The sequence below is a fragment of the Stomoxys calcitrans genome, chromosome 4 (genome assembly GCF_963082655.1).
Source record: "Stomoxys calcitrans chromosome 4, idStoCalc2.1, whole genome shotgun sequence".
In the NCBI taxonomy this organism is placed as follows: Eukaryota; Metazoa; Arthropoda; class Insecta; order Diptera; family Muscidae; genus Stomoxys; species Stomoxys calcitrans.
Genome location: NC_081555.1, coordinates 184,392,676 through 184,415,768, shown reverse-complemented (window position 1 = coordinate 184,415,768; position 23,093 = coordinate 184,392,676). Strand labels below are relative to the sequence as shown.

Here is a 23,093-nt window from a genome sequence, read left to right as displayed (position 1 = left end):
GACCATAATCGACCGTGATTAACGTGAGTGGTCGATATATTATGTACTTATAAAATTGTTTACTTTAGTTTAAATTTAACCTGTGTCAATGTGTATTTAGAAATATTTTGTATTCAATTGTAGATGAAAAACCCCATTGAAGAAAATTGCGAAATATTGGGAATATAAATGTAACTACAATAGGACAACCCCAATTAAGGCCTTCAGTTTGGTTATTTATTCAACAGTTTACTACTAAGAATTTTGGAATCAAAATATATGCTTTATATCAATGAGAATGTTACTAAGAATAACTAAACAATACGAAAATCAGACCACAAATGAAGATCGACAAGGACTGCCGCCGCAGTGTACGTGTTCGTCCTTTTTCTCCGAGGCAAGAACGACGAGATAGTAGATTTTATGAGCCGGAAGAATATGTTGGTTGCAACAATCCGGGAGACAAAGCTGACCAAAACCTACAGCCTGGAAAGTTGTAACGGCTACAATGGGCTATGTAAGGATCGCTTTTGGAGTGGATGTGGGGGATTGGCCTTCGTGATACACCTTTCCGTGTCGTACAGACCCATCTCGCCTGCGCCAGGCGCTAGTGACCAATGTTGCCATTCAAGAAAATTATTTCCTACCAAATTTTAAGAAAAATCCTACCAAATCTGACCAAAACCTACCAGATGTTCCACAAGCCAAGAATGCTGTATATTATTTTTTTCCCGCCACCAAAAAGTTGTCCATTTTGCCATTCCATTTGCAACACATTCATTTATACACATTCAACCCATATATAAACTAGATCGTTGTTATATTCATAGACGATCTATGCATGTCAGTCCATCTGTTTCTTGAAATCACTCTACAGCTTAAAGTTCCAAGATGCCCTATATCTTGATATAGCACCCTTTCCTGATAAGAAAACTTGAGTTTATAAAAGTCGCATTTTTTCACGATTTCAATTAGATTTGGTTGAAAAGAGGGTGCAGATATTAATCCGCCCCATGCCACTATGGACATACACCTAAGCCAGTAATCGGCTTGTTGTGCGCTCTAAAAACTATAAAGTAACCTCTAAAAAAGAAAATTTTAAGTTAGGAATTCCGTGCTACTTACAAAATCCTTAACTGTTTTCAATACCACTCCCCTAAGTTGGTTCATGTCTGGTATTGTGTCTCCACCTAAGTACCGATATTTGTTAGACGCGAAAGCCGGGCAATGACAAAGGAAATGCTCCAACGGCTTCATCTTCCTCCGTTGGAGCACCGATTTTACACAAGTGAGCTCGTAGTCCTATGTGTCCCGTTATAGTCAGTAATTTTCAATTAACAACCGTGCCGAGTTTGGAAAATGGGTTTTTAATACCCATTTTAGCCGTTACAGTGAGTTGCATTGAACAATTTTAAAACAATATTATTCTTAATCTTAAAACTAATAAAATGGAAGTAGGATGTAAGTTTGAGTAATAAAACAAAGATATAGTTTTATAACTCAAACTTACATCCTACTTCCATTTTATTAGTTTTAAGATTCTCTTATTATATTTGTTATTATATATTTTTTTAATATTTATTTACACTTTTTCAAAACATTGTAAACTGTAAAAGGATTAAACTCCCGTACTACAATATAATCATAAAATGTCAATAAATTACAAAAATGTTTGTTTTCGTTATAAAAGGTGATTTTTTAAGAGCTATAGGAAAGTTTTTCAAAAAAAAAAAAAAAACATAAAATTCATAAAAATGCATGAAATCTTTATTTGAATCGATAGTACGGTCCATAAACTAAACTTTGAATATTATTTCATGCAAATATTGACCGTGACTGCGCTTAGTCCAATTTTGTCCAATTTTGGCATACTCATTTCAACATTTTGGCCGGTGCGTCAATTGAAGCAGGCTTGTCTGTATAGACTTGAGATTTAGCATAGCCCTTACAAAAAATAGTCTAAAGGCGTTAAATCGCACGATTGACTCAATGGAAGAAGCGCGCGACGAACTTTCTTTACAGATCACGCATATTAATAATAAAATTCAATAATGGTAAAATTCATGGTAAAATTATAGACCAAACTGAAGGTGTTTGACAGTGAAACAAGACACGAAATATGCGTGAGCTGTTAAAACCAGTGATAATAGCTAAAAAATCAACCTTTATATGTATGTTATTACATTAATAGTTTTTTTTTTTACACTAATAAATTTAATATAAATTGTTAACATAACAAATTTTCGTATATATTCGTCGCTTCTCTGGATCAATATCTATCGATTGTTGCCAATTTCATTAAAATCGATTCAACCGTTTGGCCGTAATATGTACCGCAAAATCGCCTTTACAAATGGCTTTTCCGTTTTATAATATATATGAAAGAGCAGAATTGAAAGCAAAAGTGACTAACATAACAAATTTAACTTTTTGAGGCAGTAAAGCCGCAAAGTTTGCTAAATTTTGGTGTGTAAAGTGTTTTTACTTTACATTTCCAACACCAAATCAGGTCTTGATAACAATCAATTTGTGTTTGTATGTTTGTCGGTTTGTTTGTTTGTTCCGTATAGTCTCACAAACGTCTGTACCGATTTTCTTGAAATTTTTACAGACTGTGTAGGTTGGTCTGGAAGGAACAACAGGCCAAATAGTTTTTTGATATCGGTTGGGGGTGGACACTCCCCCTTACTCCAAAAACACCGCCCAAATCCAAAAGTGGACCGATCGGAACAATATGGGTATCAAATTGAAGGTATTGAAGAGTAGAATAGAAAAGCGGTATTGAAAATCGGTTCAAACTACCCAGGGGGCACCCCTATTCCAAAAATCTCCCAAAAAGGCATAATGGAAGTCCGAATATAATGTAAAAAACTAGGTGCAAGTAATGGGGAGTCGCACCATCCCCGAAAAGCCATCTGTTTGGGGAGCCGCCCGCCCCCAATACAAAACTATTTAAAAACAAATACAAGTTCATTTTTCAAGCTTCGATCTGCACTGACACACTTTTTTTTCTTTTTTGGAGTTCACCGTAGAACAAGGATAAATATGTCCGCCCATTACGCTGAACGCCTGGGTTTGAATACTCGACAGCGGTAAAAATTAAAATAATACAAAATGTAAGTACGTTATCTATATGAACAACATGATAGAGTTTCTTATGTGGTAAATAATGCTGCGTTGGTTCATTCACGTGAAACCCACTTCTAGGAACCAATGGATTTGGAATCAATTGCTGAATACAACGAATCGAGGTTGGTCACGGTGTTACATAATTTTTTTTTAATTATTTGATTGTAAAATTAAAAAATATGATTAAAAATATTTTTAATAGTTTTTTCTTTTGGTTCATTAGGGGGTGGAATATTCAATAACGGTTTAGTACTAAAACCAGAAAAAATTGGTATTAAAACCAATGCCAGTTCGGTAATAAGGCTAGTGCCAAACGGTACAATAATTTTATATAATTCATCCATACAATGGGGTATTACATTGTTACCAAACAGTGTTGCTTTGCTATCAATACCGTATGGAACTGAAATGAGCAAGGAGTATCAATTTTTATTCTATGGGTGCATTGGCCCTATCCATTAAAATATTGGGTTGCCCAAAAAGTAATTGCGGATTTTTCATATAGTCGGCGTTGACAAATTTTTTCACAGCTTGTGACTCTGTAATTGCATTCTTTCTTCTGTCAGTTATCAGCTGTTACTTTTAGCTTGCTTTAGAAAAAAAAGTGTAAAAAAAGTATATTTGATTAAAGTTCATTCTAAGTTTTATTAAAAATGCATTTACTTTTTTTTAAAATCATTTTTTGGGCAAATAAAATGACTAGCGAATCAGCTAGAGTGGTAATAAAACAACCCAAACAATTGTATTTTCTGAGGCACACCTGTGGATTTCCTCGGCACACTTGGCGTTTCTCAAATACAGTGTGTATTGTGGGTACACTCGCCACTTGCTTGCTTGCCTTGTCGACCATTTGAAAATACCACACTCACACACACGTCTTACTTCTTTGCGCTCTAATCACACTCAAAGTGTGTTCTTGTACTCAAAAATTTGTGCTAATTTGCACAAATTCGTCCGCGTACTTTATTTGCCAGCAGAAGAGAGCGGGAGAGTGCATGAGAGCGAGCAAAAGACTTTGGTAATTGAGAGCTTGCAAATTTCTACTGAAGGTTTTTTTTTCCAGCAGAAATTTGCAGCATTGAACAGCTGTTTTATGAAAACCAGCTGTTTAATTCACTCTCCCGCTAATTTTTACTGGAAAAGTACGCCTAATATTTATGAATGAAATTTGAGAGACAAAGTAAGCAATGCTAGAAAGTAAACTGTTCTGCATATGTAACGCTGTAGAAGACGAAAGTCACATTATTTTTCACTGCAGTAAAATTTGATGCAGATAAGAAAATACAATATTTAAATATTTAATAAAGGGTGATTTTTTTGAGGTTAGGATTTTCATGCATTAGTATTTGACAGATCACGTGGGATTTCAGACATGGTGTCAAAGAGAAAGATGCTCAGTATGCTTTGACATTTCATCATAAATAGACTTACTAACGAGCAACGCTTGCAAATCATTGAATTTTATTACCAAAATCAGTGTTCGGTTCGAATTGTTTCAAATTTTGACAAATTTTGTTCAGCGATGAGGCTCATTTCTGGTTGAATGGCTACGTAAATAAGCAAAATTGCCGCATTTGGAGTGAAGAGCAACCAGAAGCCGTTCAAGAACTGTCCATGCATCCCGAAAAATGCACTGTTTGGTGTGGTTTGTACGCTGGTGGAATCATTGGACCGTATTTTTTCAAAGATGCTTTTGGACGCAACGTTACGGTGAATGAACACATTTCGAACCGAACACTGATTTTGGTAATAAAATTCAATGATTTGCAAGCGTTGCTCGTTAGTAAGTCTATTCATGATGAAATGTCAAAGCATACTGAGCATCTTTCTCTTTGACACCATGTCTGAAATCCCACGTGATCTATCAAATACTAATGCATGAAAATCCTAACCTCAAAAAAATCACCCTTTACAAAGAATTAGGACCACTTCAATGAACTGCTGCAATTCATATACAAGAACAAAATGGAGCTATAGCAACACAAGTACCAAATAATACTCTCATACTGATGAATGAATTCTGGTAAATATACACTTTCTGTGTTCCACCAACCAAATTGAATGAACAAAAAGCAAGCAATTAATAAAAAAAGATTTTCTCCAGAAGAAACCTCCCCAAAGAGGTTTCCCACTGCGGCATGCCGTTCGGACACGGCTATAAAAAAGCCCCTTATCATTGATCTTAAATTTGGGTCGGATAGCTCTCATTGAAATGTGAGAAGTTTGCTCCTGTTCCTTAAGGGAATGTTCATGGAAAAATTTTCATTTGCAAATAGGTATGTCTTCATACTCTACTTTTGGACTTTGTGCGCAATTGTATTGATTTTAACAATATGGACTTTCTAACAAAATTCTCACGGCAATTAAAGGGTCGATTATGGATGGTCATCCGGGATATTGGTAGGGGACCAAAACTATTCACTATTCGATGCTTTGTCAATTTCGGGAAATAATAAAATTGGTTAAAAAAATGCGACTTCTATGGGCTCAAAACCTGAAATGAGCAGTTAAATATAGTCCGATATTGACAATATTCGGTCCAAACTTTTTATACTATTTTCGTTGAAACATCATGTTTTTGCGATTACTCTTTTCAAACACGACACAAATATCCCCGGGATAACTATTGTACTATAATAGCTACTCCGTGTGGTGTTCTTCGTTATCACGAGAAGCTTAGATGGGAGCTACCAAGCGCGTTCACATGTTGCGGATAGTGTAATGCTCCATACGGAATAGCTGCCAGTGCAGTCGTGGACAATCAGCGCTATCGAGTGGAGAGTCTCAGTGAGAGGCTGGGTGGACCGGCTCTTGCTTAAATACTGAGTGCCTATCATGTTCGATACGACAAGGCGAGTTATTGGCGTCATCACGTTCCCGCGGTATCAGTTCAGCTAAAACAAAGTAAATACTTCAAAATTTGCGCATTATATTCCCCTCCAAGGCACAATATTAAAAATGAGCGCTATTTAGAAACGCTAAAATAGTGAAAGGACCATTTCATACTGGGTGGTGACTTTAACGCCAAAAATAAACTTTGGGGATTAAGGTTTACTTCACCCAAAGGAAAAGTGAGTATGTAGATCTCTCAAATGCGAGATATACTCTGGGAACCAGTCAACTTATTGCTTATACCAGTCATGATAGATTTTTTCGTCACAGGCAAAAAACTTGAAAAATTAAAAATTCGGCAGAGCCCGGCCAGGATTTGAACCTGGGCACATGGAGCAACGGCGAGAGCCATTGCCGTTGTCTTAGCATTCAAAGCCATCAATACAATTTCCAACAGATGAACAAAATCATGTGTAGTACGGAAGAAGTGTAATTTGTTACAGATAGAATGTCTGTCATTACACAAAAATACATGCATTGGAAAAGGTGCAGCTAATAAGCAGTTTGTCGAGCTTGGTTAATGTGGTAATTGTATCATAGATGCGTTTTCGCTATTAACACGATTCAAATACAAGTCTTCTAACCAAAGACGAAACGCGTCCCATAGTGGTTGGTGTGTGTTGCTATCTTTGGTTTTCCTTTTCCATTTGCATCACCGATCATTGAGATCGTCTCGAAAGAGAACCAAACGGAAATTCTAAAATTTAATGATCTTGACCTAACAGGCAAAAAACTTGAAAAATTACAAAAAATTTTTCTTAAAATTAGGTCTTTATTGGAACTTTAGAAGCTTTATCATAATCTGATCATTCTGCTGTAATACTTACAGTAAATTACAGCGGTATTGAAATGGAACCTCCTAATTACCTTTTGGAGAGAATACAATGAAACACTATTCTCAAGACTGTAGCCGATATTGATGAAGAAACTGCCGGATTTATTCAAACCATACAATGTTCTGCATGGGAAAGTACTCCCACCACAAATTTTAACACAATACACACACCGACGAATAGAAAAAAAAAGAGTTTTATGTTCAAGGAAAAGAAAAGCCCGGAAGAAATAGCAAAGAGAGAGAGAGAACAGCAGAAAATGAAACGACTTTAAATCGACTTGTTAATGAGCTTAGGAAGTTATGACATCATACTTAGAAAACCTGTCTTCAACCCAAACAACCAAGTATAGTTTGTGGAAAGCAGCGAAGCAATTCAATCAAACATCATCCAAAATACTCCCAATCAAGCGTATGTATGGAACATGCATTGAGCCAGCCATCAATTTGGCTTCCGAACGTCACATTCTACAATCCAACAGGTTCACCGCATAGTTGATGTAGCAGAAGAAGCTATTGAAAGTAAACGCGTTTGCTCAACAGTATTTTTGGATGTAGGGCAAGCTTTCAACAAAGTCTGGCATGAGGGACTTTTATGCAATATATATAATGATTTACTGATTGAGTATTATCAATTTCTAGCTTCATATCTTCATATATATCATAAACCCTCGCCATTTTCGGGTGAAGATTGAAAGTCAATACTCTACGTTGCGGCCAATCCGAGGTGGTGTTGCTCAAGGGTGTGTTTTAGGTCCAATACTATACCTCATATATACTAGAGATATTCCGACATCTCCTGATGCACCGATTGCAACATTTGACGATCATACGGCAGTTCTCGCCACTGCGGACACTGAAGTAGAAGCTACAAACAAGCAAGCTCCTAGCGAATCTTACTAATATTTTAAACTCAATGAATAAATGGAGAATGCATTTGAAAGAAAGCAAGTCCACACACATTGCATTTGCAAACAAAAAAATCCTTAAAACACCACTTTATCTAAATGGCACTGTGGTGTCATTCGTAAATAAAGCTAAATATCTTGGCTTGTGACCCTTGACACAAAAATAATGTGGAAAGAACATGTCAAAACAAAGAACGAAGAAATTAAAATAAAGTTAAGTCAAGTATACTGGTTATTGGTGTGACAATAGAAATATGGCGCTACGACATTCAGCTTTGGGACTGTGCTGCGAATAAAGAAGTGGAGAAAATACAAAAAAAAAACACAAAATAAAATACTACGTACCATGGTAAACGCCCCTTGGTACATACGTAACAGCGACCTACATCGAGACCTGGGAGCGAAAACCGTTGCTGAAGAAATACGTCTCAACGCTCAAAAACATGCCCTCAAGTCACAAAGTCATGTGAACTGTGATTTGAACCATATCTTCAGCAACTAATTAAGCACAAGACGACTTCAAAGGACTAGTCACATAAATTCCTTAAATTGTTCCAAATTAGAGAGTAGTTTTTGAACTATTTCTCACCAATATATTATATACTAGGTTAGTTATTCTAGTATTGTTTTTTATTATCACTAAATTACTAGATGAGTGTTAATTCTGTCGTAAAAAAATTTGAATGGGAAAAAATGTTCCCGCGGCGATCAGTCGTATAGACCGGAACGAGCTTGCTCGCCTATAAAAGCTTAACGAGGATCGCCTGTTCCACATGCAAATTTGGGTACAACAACATAAAATATATTAAAATTTAATGAGGGAAAGTCCTACTGAATGACTTTTTTGCTTTAAAATTAAAAAAGTAATCGGCGAAAAATTTCGCGACAAGCGAACGTACTCACAGCCTTTACAGCGAAATCAGATTATAAATGCGGCTGCTATGGTCCTAAGACCCTAAATCTGCAGATCGGTCTATACGGAGCTATATCCAAATATAGTTCGATTAGGCGCAATCTCAACTTAACCAGCCTATGGAAAAAATATGGTTCTGTCCCAGTATTTCAATTCCTAAAAGATTCTGGAGAAACGGACAGAATTTTACGACGATCAAGAATATTGCCATTAATTTTGTAAAGCCGCAAATGGATACTTCCATGTATTGGAAACAGAATGACTAAATAGCATCACAACCTCGATAAATATTTATCAAAATCGAAATGGGGTCGTCCATCCGTCCAAACTCTTAAAATTGAAAATAAAAACCCACCAATTTTGGTAGAAAAAGCCCAAAACTGCATCGATGGTTTTGCTCATTCTTGTACCATTAGTAGTAGTGAACATACGCAAATTAGTTGAATTAAATATGTTTTGCTTTAATATGTTTTTACACAAATAAACTGTCTTTTATTGGAACGTAAACTAGAGATCACTAGACTGACTATTAGAATATATAGAAGGTTCAAGCCAAAAATGATGCTTTTAAAACTTTTTTCAATTATTTTTCATTATTCAGTTTCTAGCCCTACCCAACTTTGTCGCTTTAATTACCAGAGAGAAGCCCAAACTGATTTGTTGTTTTCTTTTCAAACTTGCTCAGATAGGCAGCTTTGAAGACATAACTGTCGTAGATTTACTTTCCAACATTAAGTGGAGTATTCCAAATAGTTGCAATTGAAATAGTCTTCTTCGGGTCTGATCTTTGAAGCATTATTCAAATAAAATATTTAACTGCACACTTACCTGCAATCCGGTCGCATGCTTTACAATTAATCGCAATAAACGTAGAGTGACAAATGTGTTCTCAATTTCCGTATTCGATTTGGACTTTGATTTCATTGAGGTTGCGTCGCTTTCTATTGCCAAATACTTGAAGTAAGCTTTAGTGGCTTCCTCATAAAATCCGTAGACACCTTTATGAGCTTGGCACCATATGCAAATTATCGAGTTCAATTGTTCCGTAGAAATTGTGCAAATTTTTTTCATTTCACATTCGAGCGCTTCGCGAGCGTTGTGTGAGTATTCGTTATCGTCCACATTGTCGTCCTTGATTGCGTTGACCATGTGCGTGTTGAGAAGCTCAACTACTTGAAGCGTAAGTCCATCATCGACCTTTTCTCCCAATATATCCTGTATGGAGGCGATGTTACGATTTGTCATTTTCAATTCCTTTATGTCGCATTGTTCACCGGAGGTCTCCATTAGTTTCTTGCCCCAACGGTAGCACCAGTTGCCGAAGAAAAACCATGCACCTCCAGAATTTGCATTGCATAATATGCTGGCATTTAAAAGTTTGCCAACTGAGTATTCTGTAGTGGGCAGTGCGAACGACTTGTTGCGGCCTTCAGAATGAGCACATACATCTATGCTCGGCAAAAGATTTTGCAGTTTCTGGAATTGTTGGCATTGAGCGATTTGCGCTAGGCTCGAATTGGGCAAACGATTTCCACTTAGCCAGTCTGCCATGGTCAGCAGCAAATTCAAAGTAGAATCGGGCACTGTGTCCGTTGCCGCAGGTCCCCCATGCTTCTGAATTATTTGGGCACAGCATGTCGATGCCACCTCCAGTGCATCGAGAGACGAATTGTTTTCAGCATGCATACACTTAATTAATTCTTCTACGCCTCTAACGAGATCCGGATCCCAGCAGTCTATTTCTAGTTCATTTGATTTAAGCTCATGAATAATTTGAGGGTAACTTTTCTCAATTCCCTTCAGTGTAAAGAAGTTTTCTAAAAGCTTTTGGGAGTAAGATAAATTATTTTGATTTCTTGCAACGGATGCCATGCTAAGTAAAAGCGGTAGGTTATTGTTGGTATTGTTTGATTTAGCTCCCATAATCATTGACCAGTTGAGGATGTGATTTATCGACCGCGGAGATATGGTAATTTCGGTGTTGTGAATTGCAAAATTTTCATCGTGTTGCAAGTTGTAGGATACGTGGTTAAGTAGAATCAACTCGTTGAAAACATTCTCATTGGAGTCAACTACGTATTCACGTAAGCTTTGACGTATACAATTTCCAATTGACTCGAACTCTAATGGGGTCCCATTCTGCCTGCTCACCGCTTGAACCAGGCACGCTTCATTTATACGCTGCAATATTTCATAGTAGGAAAAGCTTTCAACTTTATTTTGTAATTTCTCATTGTTGTTATATTCCTCGGCCCATTCGGTCATTTTCTGCAAGGCATTTGAAAGTTCTTCGTTTTCCATATCGTCCGATTGCCTCATTGCATTTCTATAAATTGTCTCCATACTCTCCAAATGTTGTGTCAAGTAGTTTGTATTTAAGCCGATACGTTTTATTTCGTCCCACCTAGCAGTGTGGCAAAGGCAGTCTGACAATTGTTGCTGCAGGAATTCCTTCATAAACAAGTCCATATTTTTTGCCGCATCATCACCCAGAATGCTTTTATATCCGGTGGCTGCTTTTTCGAAATGTCCGGAGGCATGTTCAGCAACATGTTGAATCCATTCGTAGCCCTTGCAGTGTTTGGACTTTAACCATGTCTGCACACCGTACAAAGCTTCCGCTTCACCGCAAGCGAATAAAGCCCAAACCATGGAAGTGATGGTGCGGTCCAAGAAACCCTTATTTGTGAAGGCGGCATCACTTTGCAAAATGCTCTGAAATGTGAAGATTTTACCAAATAATTAGAACAGCGATAATAAAACTAAATCATTTTTAAATAGGAAAAAATCAGGATGAATGAGCAACCTTGGCGCGGATGTCAGCATTTCGCCTATGATGGCGAACGCATGAACATGAACATCAAATTTTTTCAACGCAAGTTTCCCCCGCACTAAAAGTCAGTACTATTGATTACCGATTAGTACCTTTTCAAGCACAAAGAATTTTTGGAAAAATTTGGGTGCTTTCAATCCTTTTTAATCTCTACACGCGAGTAGTTTTCATTTAATAAAACTCGGCACGATAGAATAGGGTCATGCATTTGTTGGTCGATATAGTAATGTCCGCAAAACTATCGAACTCGCACTAAGCATGTCGTTGGAGATTGTAAATGAGTAATATTGGTTCATATTATGATATATGATATAATGCTGGCGACATTTGTGAGGCACTATGCCATGCAAAAACCCCTCCCCAAAGAGGTGTCGCACTGCGGCACGCCGTTCCTACTCGGGTATAAAAAGGACGTCCCTTATCATTGAGCTTAAACTTGAATCGGACAGCACTCATTGATATGTGAGCAGTTTGCCCCAGTTCCTTAATGGAATGTTCATGGGCAAATTTGCATTTGCATTATTTCACTTGTCGAGCCCTTAGAAGATAAACTAATATCTCAAAAGTAGCAGAATTCTCTTATATCATCTAATTTATATATTGTGGGTTACATTATTTGCATTTGAGGTGAGTGTTGGCAACATTTTTGAGGTATTTACCTTGGGTAATCAGCCCAGTAAACTTCTGTACTAAGTGGTCTCGCTCTTAGGCAACTTCGTTGCCATTGGCCATTGGTTATATGATGGAGCCAAAAACTCGCCTTGTCATATCGAGTATCATTGGCACTCAGTATTGGGGCAAGAATCAGTGCCACCTGACCCCTCACTGCGACTGAATTCTGAGGAATTCTGGGACTCACCTAATGTGCGTCCAGAGAAATCTGGGTCCGAGTCGAGTGTGTCTGGTTGGGTAGTTTAACAGGAGACGTGTGCCATGCGGTCCCAGGTCACAATCGAGGCACAAATACTGCACGTTGACGTCAAGCCTAGCTCTGTTTGAGTTGAGGCGGCTGCATCTGCATCTGGAACGTAATTGAGTCAGAACTACTCTGGTTTGCCGAGGGTGGTTAATTTTTTCCGGTGAAAAGGGTCGTTCTCCAAGGACCACATTCACCCGGTGGCTATTCACCGAATCTGCTACCCTGTCTGCATAAATGTTGTCCAGGCCCTCTTGATATGCCGCTTGATCGAGAAGATCTCTCTTGTAGTGCTGAACCTTACACTCTAGATCATGTAGATGATGATTTGGATGGCCTCTGCGATACCAGCCCAGAAGATATTGCTTAGACAGCATGCATCTGTCTGTCTCTTGTAGCGCTGAACCTTACACTCTAGATCATGTAGATGATGATTTGGATGGTCTCTGCGATACCAGCCCAGAAGGTATTGCTTAGACAGCATGTACTTATGTCTCCGCACGGGTATTTCTCCTGATGAAGGTGGTCCACATGTTTTACTTTACGGTGTTTCGATTTCTTATCCCTAAATTCCACAAATGACTGGCGACCACACAGATAATTCGCGATCCAGCATTTCAGGCTTGAATGGAGGGGCGTATTGGCAATGTCCTAGCTGACCGTGTCGAAAGCCTTCGATAGGTCCAGTGCCACGAGGACCGTCCTACCACATGGACTTAATTGATAGAAGCCACGGCAAATGTGTGCAGCTTGGGAGCTATATCCAAATCTAAACCGAGTTTTTTCAATTTCAATAGGCTTCGTCTCTAGCCTGAAAAACATGCCTGTACCAAATTTTAGGAAGATCGGATGAAAACTGCGACCTGTACTTTGTCAGAAAGTGATTCTGAGTCGATCGGTATGCTTATCAATGGGTGTTATAAATTGGGTGTTACAAACAAATTCACTAAGTTATAATACCCTGTACCATTCCCATGGCAGCCGGTTGTACGTACCGGATTGACCCGATGGATTCCTTCATCGGCAAGGGCTGCCGCCTCTGTGTACAACACACTGCTACAACAACAACAACCCTGTACCACAGTAGTGGTGTAGGGTATAATGACGGCCTAGACCATTAACTTTTTTGTCACTTGATTCGTTCGCCAATTCATTGAAAACAGTTTTCATTGAATTGGCAAAAGAATCAAGTGACAAAAAGAAAAAGAACGTTAGTAGTTCTTTCAATCTTTTTTTAATGGAATCGTAAACTTTTTTGGGCACAACAGCCCTGTTAGGGCTGTATGTTTTTGAAAAAGTCTAGCCGTTCAAAATTTTGATAAATACTTTCTATAAGATAAAAGACTCTCACAAACAGTCTATCGGCTACCTTTTTAAATGTTTGGAAGCAATTCTTATCTTATTAATTAACAAAAATCCATATTAATGGCATAACGACTTCTTAAGCATCGATCTAATTATAACATATTCACGATAAATGTTTTCTGTTGGGTTTACTTCCCAAATGCATGTACTTCATAAAGTTCCTGCCTCTCTTCTCTCTCTCCATAAGTTTTATAGATGTGAACCATGTTGAATCGAAATCTAGGGTTCCTTTATTTATATTTTTATTATGCAATTATAAGCCACAAGTGGCTTATAATATAACTTTTGTATATTTTCAATTAAATTTTTAATTGAACCAATTAAATATTAATGGGATATTTCGAAAATTTCAATCTTTTTTTTAATTGGATCAATAAAAAAAATTGATTGCAAATTTCTTTAATTGGATCTATTAAAAGATTAATTGGAAATACCAAAAATTTTTAATAATTTTTTTAATTGAATATGCAATATCAATCACCTTTTTCAGAAACTATGATTGATATTATCGTTTTCGTGATTGAAAACGATTTTTATTTTTTTCTGTGTAGGCACTCAGTATTTGTGCAAGAGCCAGTGCAGTCCGGCCTCTCACTGAGACTTCGCTATATAACGCTGATTGTCCGTGACTGCAGCTACTCCGTCGGAGCATTAAACTATATATTAGCTCGCAGCTAATCTTCTCGTGAGTGAAATGAACATCATTGTCACTAATTATGTTTTAGGCAATCCAATGGCAGCCGGTTGTACGTACCGGATTAACCCGATGGATTCCTTTATCGGCAAGGGGTCAGTGTACAACACACTGCTACAACAACAACAACTATGTTTTAGGAGTAGCTATGAAATCTTAAAATGTGATAATAAACGTTTGTGGTGGTTTAGCTTGGACCTAAAAATCAAATAAATAAAATTAGAGAAAGTACTTTAAAAGTTTTTACCTCTGAATATCGAATAACCATTTCGGGTTCCATGCAATGCAGCGCTATAAGATTTACCGCTGTTCGTATTCTTTTGAACCACTCGTTGCAGGTAGATGAATTGACACGAAAGAAGGTTCTTGCTGGTTTTTCTGCAGGCAGCATTGCAATGGCCGTCCCTTCAGCGGCATTATAGATATGCTTCTCTAAGCTTTCCAAAAAACCCAGTAACATTCGACAGTTTTCTTGTAATTTTGCTAGTTCGTCCAAAGGGGTATCAATGCCTTTCGTTGCTTTGGTCTTTTCAGCCAGAAAACGAGCATATTTCATAATAATAGATTCGATTGCCAAAAATGTTTCTTGTGGTTTGCCCAATGTTGTACGAAGCTTTTGCTGGACACAATATCGGGCTGCCTCGTACTGCAAATGGAATTTAAGTAGCCGTTTGTTGCATTGCAATGTGTTTAGATAGTCATCGACACTTTCTCTATGCAAATGAACAAAACTTTTCTCGGCAAATGCTTGATACATCAGTTCTTTTGCATCGGCTGTAGAGTTTGCATCCAAGGATTCTATGAAGGATTTAAAATACTTCGAACGGAGAGTATTGAAGCATATAGTAGATTTATGCCAATGCTGAAGCTGTATAAGCCTTTCTTTGTCTTCATAAAATATGTCGGACTCATTGTCGGTAGTAAGGCTTATTTCCAGAGGCAACAATGCCAGAAGTTCTGCATAGAAAGGCAAACGTTCCTGGTTAGTTCCTTCAAAGGCGTACAGTACTATATCTCTTATATTGCACAAAATAAAATCGGGCATTTTATTGTACTGAAGTATGGAACGCAAAAGTCCTGAGCACAGGGTTGGCTCTCGTTTGGCTAGTATTGTAATATTCTCACACATTTGCAGAAAATCGTCCTTCTCCGTTAAAATTGCAAAGTCATCTCGGCATTCCTTAAGCAACTGATCTAACCAGTTTTGTAAGTCTGATGAAATGTGCCACCTTAGTATGGTGGCCAAAAATTTCAGTATAATACTGAAATTCTCCGCAGTGGGGGAATCTTGATTATGAACCAGCAGACGAGATGACTGACGAAAATTGTAGTTTTTCGAAGAATGTTCCTTAATTACGGCCAACAATGCTTGATGCAACGTTGGGTATTGCTTCCATAAGGACTCGTTTGCCGCTTGGCAATTTGTAATTAACAATTCCAGAATTGACGGATTTAGAGCATACATGCCGATAATTGAAGAAGTTTGACATGCCATTGCTGATAGGGCCGCTAAGTAGAAGCTTAAGATTAGCTCGCTTCTCGCCATAGAGTAGATGGAACTTTCCGCAAGCTTTAAATAACCAACCGTTTCATTGACGTCCTTTAAAATGTGACGATAGGCCTCTTGCAACAAAGGCACATTCTTTATGATTAATATCTCGTGGTAAATCTTCAGAAAGAGTCTGTATGATTTTAAACCGCAATTAAGTTTCAGTTCCTGCAGGCAGACGTTATCTTTGTTCATAATAAGCGAGACAAAGCTCAATGGCAATTGTGTGCGATACTGTCGTACAACGTGAAGAATCATGTATAAGAAGCTCGAAATCTGATTCTCGTTAAAACCACACAGATGGTTCAGTTGCAGTTCTATAATTCTTTCCAAATCGCATAGGTTCTCAACACTCTTATCGTAGGTAATTACACAGTAGAACTCGTTTAGGTTAATGACGGTTTCCTCACCAACTAGTGTTATCATGTTGAAGCATTGCTTTGCAACTTTGTTGACCACTCGCTTGGCTTCTTGGACAATGTTGGCAGAGGGTGTAAAATTGTTGAGAATAACGCCCTTCGAAATCATTGCCTTCATGATCGAAGTAAATGCTCCTATAAATGCACCAACCCTGGCATCTATTTGCTGCTTTGATTTTACGGAGACATCTTCGGCAATGACTTCGTCACCGCAGACTTCGATGTCTTCAATGAACTGCCCCAGCAATCCAAGGGTGAAGTCCAATTTCCCTAAAAAATACTCTGAAAATTGTTGCAGTATTTTGCCGCAGTGTCGTTTAAGGGTGGCTGGCTGCTCTATTTCTAAATGCCATCCGATTATTATGTCCACAATATCAGTAAAATGTCTATGGAATGACTGTTTGTAATGCTTAGAGAGTTCTGCTATGGTTTCACTGATGGCAATAAAGTTCTCCGCAACTTCGGCGTTTTCCAAGTATTCCTTGATAACACTCAGCAAACGGTCGCTGTAGGGCTTCAAATCCAAATTAACAGCGTCACAACTGTGCAGTTAAGTAAACATTAGAATTTAAAGAACTACATGGGCTTATTATATACAGAATGTACCTTATGGTTGTCCTCAAAGCCATCATAAGGTATTGTCGAAGACTTTTGTTATTGATATAACAATTTTTCAAATTGTTTTGGTAGACGTCAAAGTCATAGCGATTAATATAGCCCATAACACCTAAAATGGAACTTGCGCTCTCCAAACACTCCGGGGGACACTGTCTCAGAACCGTGACCATATTGTCGAACAATATATCAAACGAACGACATATGTACGAGGCATTCGACTGATTGCGGACAGCAGCATCGAGTTTTCTGCAAAGTTCAACCGCGGTTTTGCGATTTGTTTCGATCATCAGCCGCCTCAATATTTTTGATATGCGCAAATCTTCAGACAACACGGCTATTGGAGTAAACCTGTTGAATTGAACCGGACTACTTCCGGTGGCATTAACACCTGCGAGCGCCAAAAAAAGTGCACTAATGTATTAAGAGGGCTTTCAAGATTAAATCAAACGTGTATACGCACCATCCGGTATTTGCCTATTTGCATTGAACATCTCACATCCACCACAGTTAGGCGCCTGCAAACCATTCCAACTTTCAACCAAGACATCATCTTCGGAGTCGTGAATTTGTAAATGCCTTATTCGAATTACATCTTCGATTGTCTCATGTTGCAGCTCTGAAGGATGATAAATTTCCGACTCCAAATCATCCTCGATCTGATGAGATTGAGCATTATTGCAATGATCATTAACTCCTATATCCATGGTTTTGAAGTTTTAAGTACCATGACAACGTTTAATCTAATCTGGACACGGCCGCAAAAATGTAGTTCTATATTTCCACGAAAACAGAACAACGATGGTCTCTTCTTCTTCTTTTTTGCGGACATAGCAGCTGTCAACACTTCTTCTTCTCTTTGCTTTGTTCTCATTCCTACAAGGGTACACTTGGAAAAGGTGTTACGCGGAACGCTGTCAAAATTCATATAAAGCCCAGTATGCTTCTCTGGCGAAATTTTCGTTACCATAAGAAATGCATTGACATATCCTAAAAAAAAATTCTTTACCGGTACCGTTACCAAGAAAAGATATTTATAATATTTTATGTATGTATGTATGAATATATATTTATGTATAATATGTCATGGATTCACGAATGCAAGGTTAGGTCACAAGCGAAAACATATAGTGGATAGGCAAGATATATTCATTTACAGGTAGTGGCAATTGCCCAACAACAAAATATTGAGTGGACTATCTGTCAGAATCAGTGATTGGTGCAACTTTGAATTTGACTATGTTACTCGTTCGCGCCATTTTTCGTTGTTTGTGTGAGTTTTGGTTCTTGACTATAATACACACACACTACCCAAACTCGTTGACAGATAGTGCACTCCGCGAGAAAAAAGTTTACTCTGCTGTTTACGGTACACTACCTGCTAGTTATGTCATGGTACTATATTCGTTTTTTTTTTTACCGTTTTTCGCCATTACTTTCTTGAGAAGCGAACGTATTACCAGACTCTAATCGAAAAAATAACATTGCTTTATTGAAAAGTGATTTTGAAATGTTAGCTTTATTAGTACCACATGTGTGTGCAACTTTGAAGGCCGAAACATAATGAGCACGTTAAGCTTGGTTTTTGAACATCGCGTTGCCAAAATACAAATATGCACACAAAAGCAACTTGGAAAAGTAAAAATATCGACTTTGACGCTTACAAGCAAGCGCCAGTCTGTGCTGCCATACGTGAAATAGTGTTTTTAGTCGTAAAAGTTAAAAATTGTTTAACTTTTGATAGTTAATTTGTTGACATTTGTTTGCAGAGTTGCATTTTTCAAAACTTGATATGTCATAAGACAATCACAAACATATATAGCATGATACAAGGCGGATTAAAAAAGGTGCTCTCAAACGAACGGGTGTTAACAGTCGGCCAGTTTTGACGGTATTGAGATGTCAGATTTTTGTTTGCATTCTCTTTGTTGTTATCTTATTTCTCGCATATTCTCAGCTCATGTACGCATATGTATACACACACGCACACAAATTTCTTTATCCGTGTTGGCAAAACGTCGAGCCTATCGCACCATATGATTTGTGGTTGATGTACAAAGGAGACCACCTTTAATTGTCTCGCCATGATAAAACGAAAAGGTACCATACAGCAAACAGCTGAGTAAAATTTTTTCTGCTAGGAGCACTATCTGTCAACGATTTTTCATAACGTTCGGTTGTATGTGCTTTATTTTCGCATGTTTATACGTCTTTTATATTATATGGAGTTTGACAGTTGTTCACGTGAAAAGCTGAATAGAGCACCAACCCTAAGGCCTAAACACAATGAGCATAGATAAGCGTCGCGTTTAAAAATTCAATTCGGCAAACAAATACCGAAAAATCAACTACCGAAAATTACACAGTTTTTAACGTTGACAACTAAAAACACTACTTGCCTGTGGCAGCACAGAATGACGCTGGCTTTCGAATGTCAAAGTTGCAAATTGTTTAACTTTTCCGCGTTGCTTTAATGGAATTTGTGTGCAACGCTAAAAAAGCAACGAATAATTTCTGTTTCTGCATTTAGAAGTTCTTTAACTTTTGTGGGATTTGGTTTTCAATCCAACGTGCTCATTGTGTTTTGGCCCTTATCACTGATTTGGTAGTTAGTGCACTCAATATTTTGTTGTTGGACAACTGCTCCTACCTGTAAAGGTGGAGTTACATACTATGCGCACGCATTAAAAATACTACTCTATAAACAAATCCCACAAAAGCGACGCACAAAAGTTAAAGAATTTTTAACTTGGACGATTGAACTCGAGCGTCATTCTGTGTTGTTATACGTGAAATAGTTTTTTTAGACGGCAAAGTTAAAAATGGTGTGACTTTTGCGCTTTGCTTTTAAGGGATTTGTTTCCAGATGGAAAAAATGTTGGCGGCAATGGCTTTAAGCGTTGACGCTATATATTTTTGCCTTTTTCCTCACTATAAACAGATTACTACCTATTTGCCTATTTTTCCCTAAGTATTTTTAGGTCTAGTATGCACCTCTCGCGAAATTTTCGGTTGCAGACAAGGTTATGTCGCTACTGAAAAAATAGTTGTATAGAATAGAAGATTCACTAATAGAAGGTTAGGTCACATGCAAAACACAAAGTGGATAGGCCCCATAAACATCATTAAGGATGTCAAATCTGACGATTGAAAATGTCATCATATAGGAGAAAACGTAAACAAAGAATGAATGTAAAAAGAGAACAAGTTGACATCCTCAATGCCAAGTACTGCCAAATATTAAAAAAAAGTATATCGGCTGATCGCTTGGCTTAACCTTATTCAGTGAATCCTGTATAGAATATAAGAATATACAAATACCGATTAATAATTTTGACCGAATTTTAATAATGTTTAGCTAATAAAACCCCGTTTACACTGCACTTTAAGCTGGAGTTTCATACCACGCGAAGCACTTATGCCTGCTTAAGCAATTAGTTGCGACCTCATGCGTTCTTTGGGTTGAGTTACATACCATCATGACATAATTACCAGATAGTGTACCGTTAACAGCTGAGTACAATTTTTTTTCGCGAAGTGCACTATCTGTCAACGAGCTTTGGTTGTGTGTATGTATTATATTGTAATTGGGAACCAAAAAAACGCAAACAACGAAAACTGGCGCGAACTAGCAACATATACAAAATCAGAGTTGCACCAGTCACAGATTATGACAGACAGTGCACTCAATATTTTGTTGTTGGGACTCTGCCACTACCTTAATATATCTTGCATACCATGCATCTTATGCTGCGCACGAATTTCTAAAAATCAGTTTATTTATGTCATTTGCAAAGTAAATTTCGATGGAAATAGGCAATGATATGGTTTAATATGATTTTAATAAAAGAATTTCTCTAATTTACGGTCTGCAAAACAATTTTGAACAGTAAGCATATTCAAATCATATCTTTGGCGTATCATATCTGAAACGCGTTCGAAGTTGAGAGTTGATTAAATTACCCTGTCAGGTGCGTGCGTGCATTTGTTGTGTAAATCACACAATACAAACAACCTATTTAAAATTTTTCTGACACGCATAAGTGTTGCGCGAGGTATGTTACTCCACCTTTAAATTTAGATGTAATGGCTTGATCATCTGTTTTCCCTTTATAAAATGAGCTGACGAGAGCCTTTAATCCGGATTTAATAAGCAGAGTAAACGGGTAATTAATCGCTTTTATTAGCAAATAACTTTATTTAATGTTGCATAGAGCTATTAAAATACACATTTTCATTCGAAGTTGTAAGAAAAAATTCACCAATGCCTGTTACGTCAACCTGTTGCGCAAAGAAAATTTCAATTGAGCTGCGTACCAGCCAGGATTCACGGAATAAGGTTAAGACAAGAGATCAGCCGACATACAATTTTTTTTAATTTTTGGCAGTAATTCTCAATGCCAGAATGTCAACTTGTTCTCTTTTTACATTCACCCTTGTTTTACGTTTTCTCCTATATGAAAGACATTTCCAATCGGCAGATTTGACATCCTCAATGATGTTCATGGGGCCTATCCACATGACTCAATTACCAGGTAGTGTACCGTAACAGCTGAGTAAAATTTTTTCTTGTGTACACTATCTATCAACGAGTTTTGTTTGTGTGTGTGTTATAGCTAAGAGCCATGACACACACACAAACAACAAAATATGGCGCGACCGACAACATATTCAAAATCAGAGTTGAACTAATCACTGATTTTGACCAGGATTCACTGAATAAGGTTAAGCCAAGCGATCAGCCGATATACTTTTTTTTAATATTTGACAGTACTTGGCATTGAGGATGTCAACTTGTTCTCTTTTTACATTCATTCTTTGTTTACGTTTTCTCCTATATGATGACATTTTCAATCGTCAGATTTGACATCCTTAATGATGTTTATGGGGCCTATCCAATTTATGTTTTTACATGTGACCTAACCTTCTATTAGTGAATCCTGGATTTTGACAGATAGTGCACTCAATATTTTGTTGTTGGGCAACTGCCACTACCTTTAAATGAATATATCTTGATCATTTTCATGTAAACATCTGCATATCCATATTGCAACATTCGCATTTGCAAAATAACAGCTAGCAGTAATGGAAAATATTTTTGAAAAATATTCATCACGCAAACATTAATTATTTTCTGGCTTTTTCCTGCAATATTATGGGGCGTGCACATGTTGTTTACTTTTGATTTTTGACAAACGTCAAATTTTGTCAGTTTAGAAAAAATGGTCGATTGGCACAGCAAAATGAATTTTTTTTCTCACCAGCGTAAAAAACAATCCCTTACGTCATTTTTACATCTCACCATAGGAGATTGCTATCATTCGACACTCGCTCATACTCATGGTCCATTCAACTCAGTGTAACTACGAAAATGGATAGTTAAAGCGCCTTTCTGGGCTCAAACACTTAAATTGGGAGACCGCTTTATCCAAACTCGGCACAGTTGTTCATTGATGAACAACCTCCCGATGATAATTTCTCATCGGGAGATCTGTATAAAGGGTTTTATATTAAGATATAGGCCATTTTTATACCCACCACCATAGGAGGAGGGCTCAAACACTTAAATTAGGCGATCGCTTTATTCAAGTTCATTGATGAACAACCTCCCGATGAAGATTTCTCATCGGAAGATCAGTATAAAGGGTTTTATATCAAGATGGATGAGGATGAGGGTATACTAATCAAGTCATTCTGTTTGTAACACCTCGAAATAGGCGTCTATTTTTGTCCGTCTGTTATAACTTTCAACAACTATATCCAGATATTTAGCAGAATCCATGGAAGTGGGTTTCCAAGATTCGGTCCGGCCGAACTTAGCACGCTTTTACTTGTTTAAATTAAGGCAGTAGGGCGATTTCAACAAACAGACGGACGTGTTTGTCTAGATCCTCTATGAATGACAATCTATTGGGTTGCCCAAAAAGTAATTGCGGATTTTTTTAAAAGAAAGTAAATGCATTTTTAATAAAACTTAGAATGAACTTTAATCAAATATTGGGTTGCCCAAAAAGTAATTGCGGATTTTTCATATAGTCGGCGTTGACAA

The 23,093-nt window shown here is 37.5% G+C and overlaps 1 protein-coding gene across 2 annotated transcripts in view; it reads right to left on the bottom strand.

Annotated features, from left to right (window-relative positions):
- Positions 1-17,849, bottom strand: part of LOC106093077 (serine/threonine-protein kinase Smg1) — a 48,894-nt gene extending 31,045 nt beyond the window's left edge. For both annotated transcript variants that reach the window (XM_013260057.2, XM_013260058.2), the window contains exons 1-4: positions 17,508-17,849; positions 17,036-17,435; positions 14,709-16,971; positions 9,482-11,368 (exon numbers count right to left, since the gene is read on the bottom strand). In XM_013260057.2, the coding sequence (XP_013115511.2) occupies positions 9,482-11,368; positions 14,709-16,971; positions 17,036-17,435; positions 17,508-17,751 (4,794 nt within the window). In that variant the 5' untranslated portion in view covers positions 17,752-17,849. The remainder of the gene's footprint in view (positions 1-9,481; positions 11,369-14,708; positions 16,972-17,035; positions 17,436-17,507) is intronic.
- Positions 17,850-23,093: the final 5,244 nt, after the last annotated feature.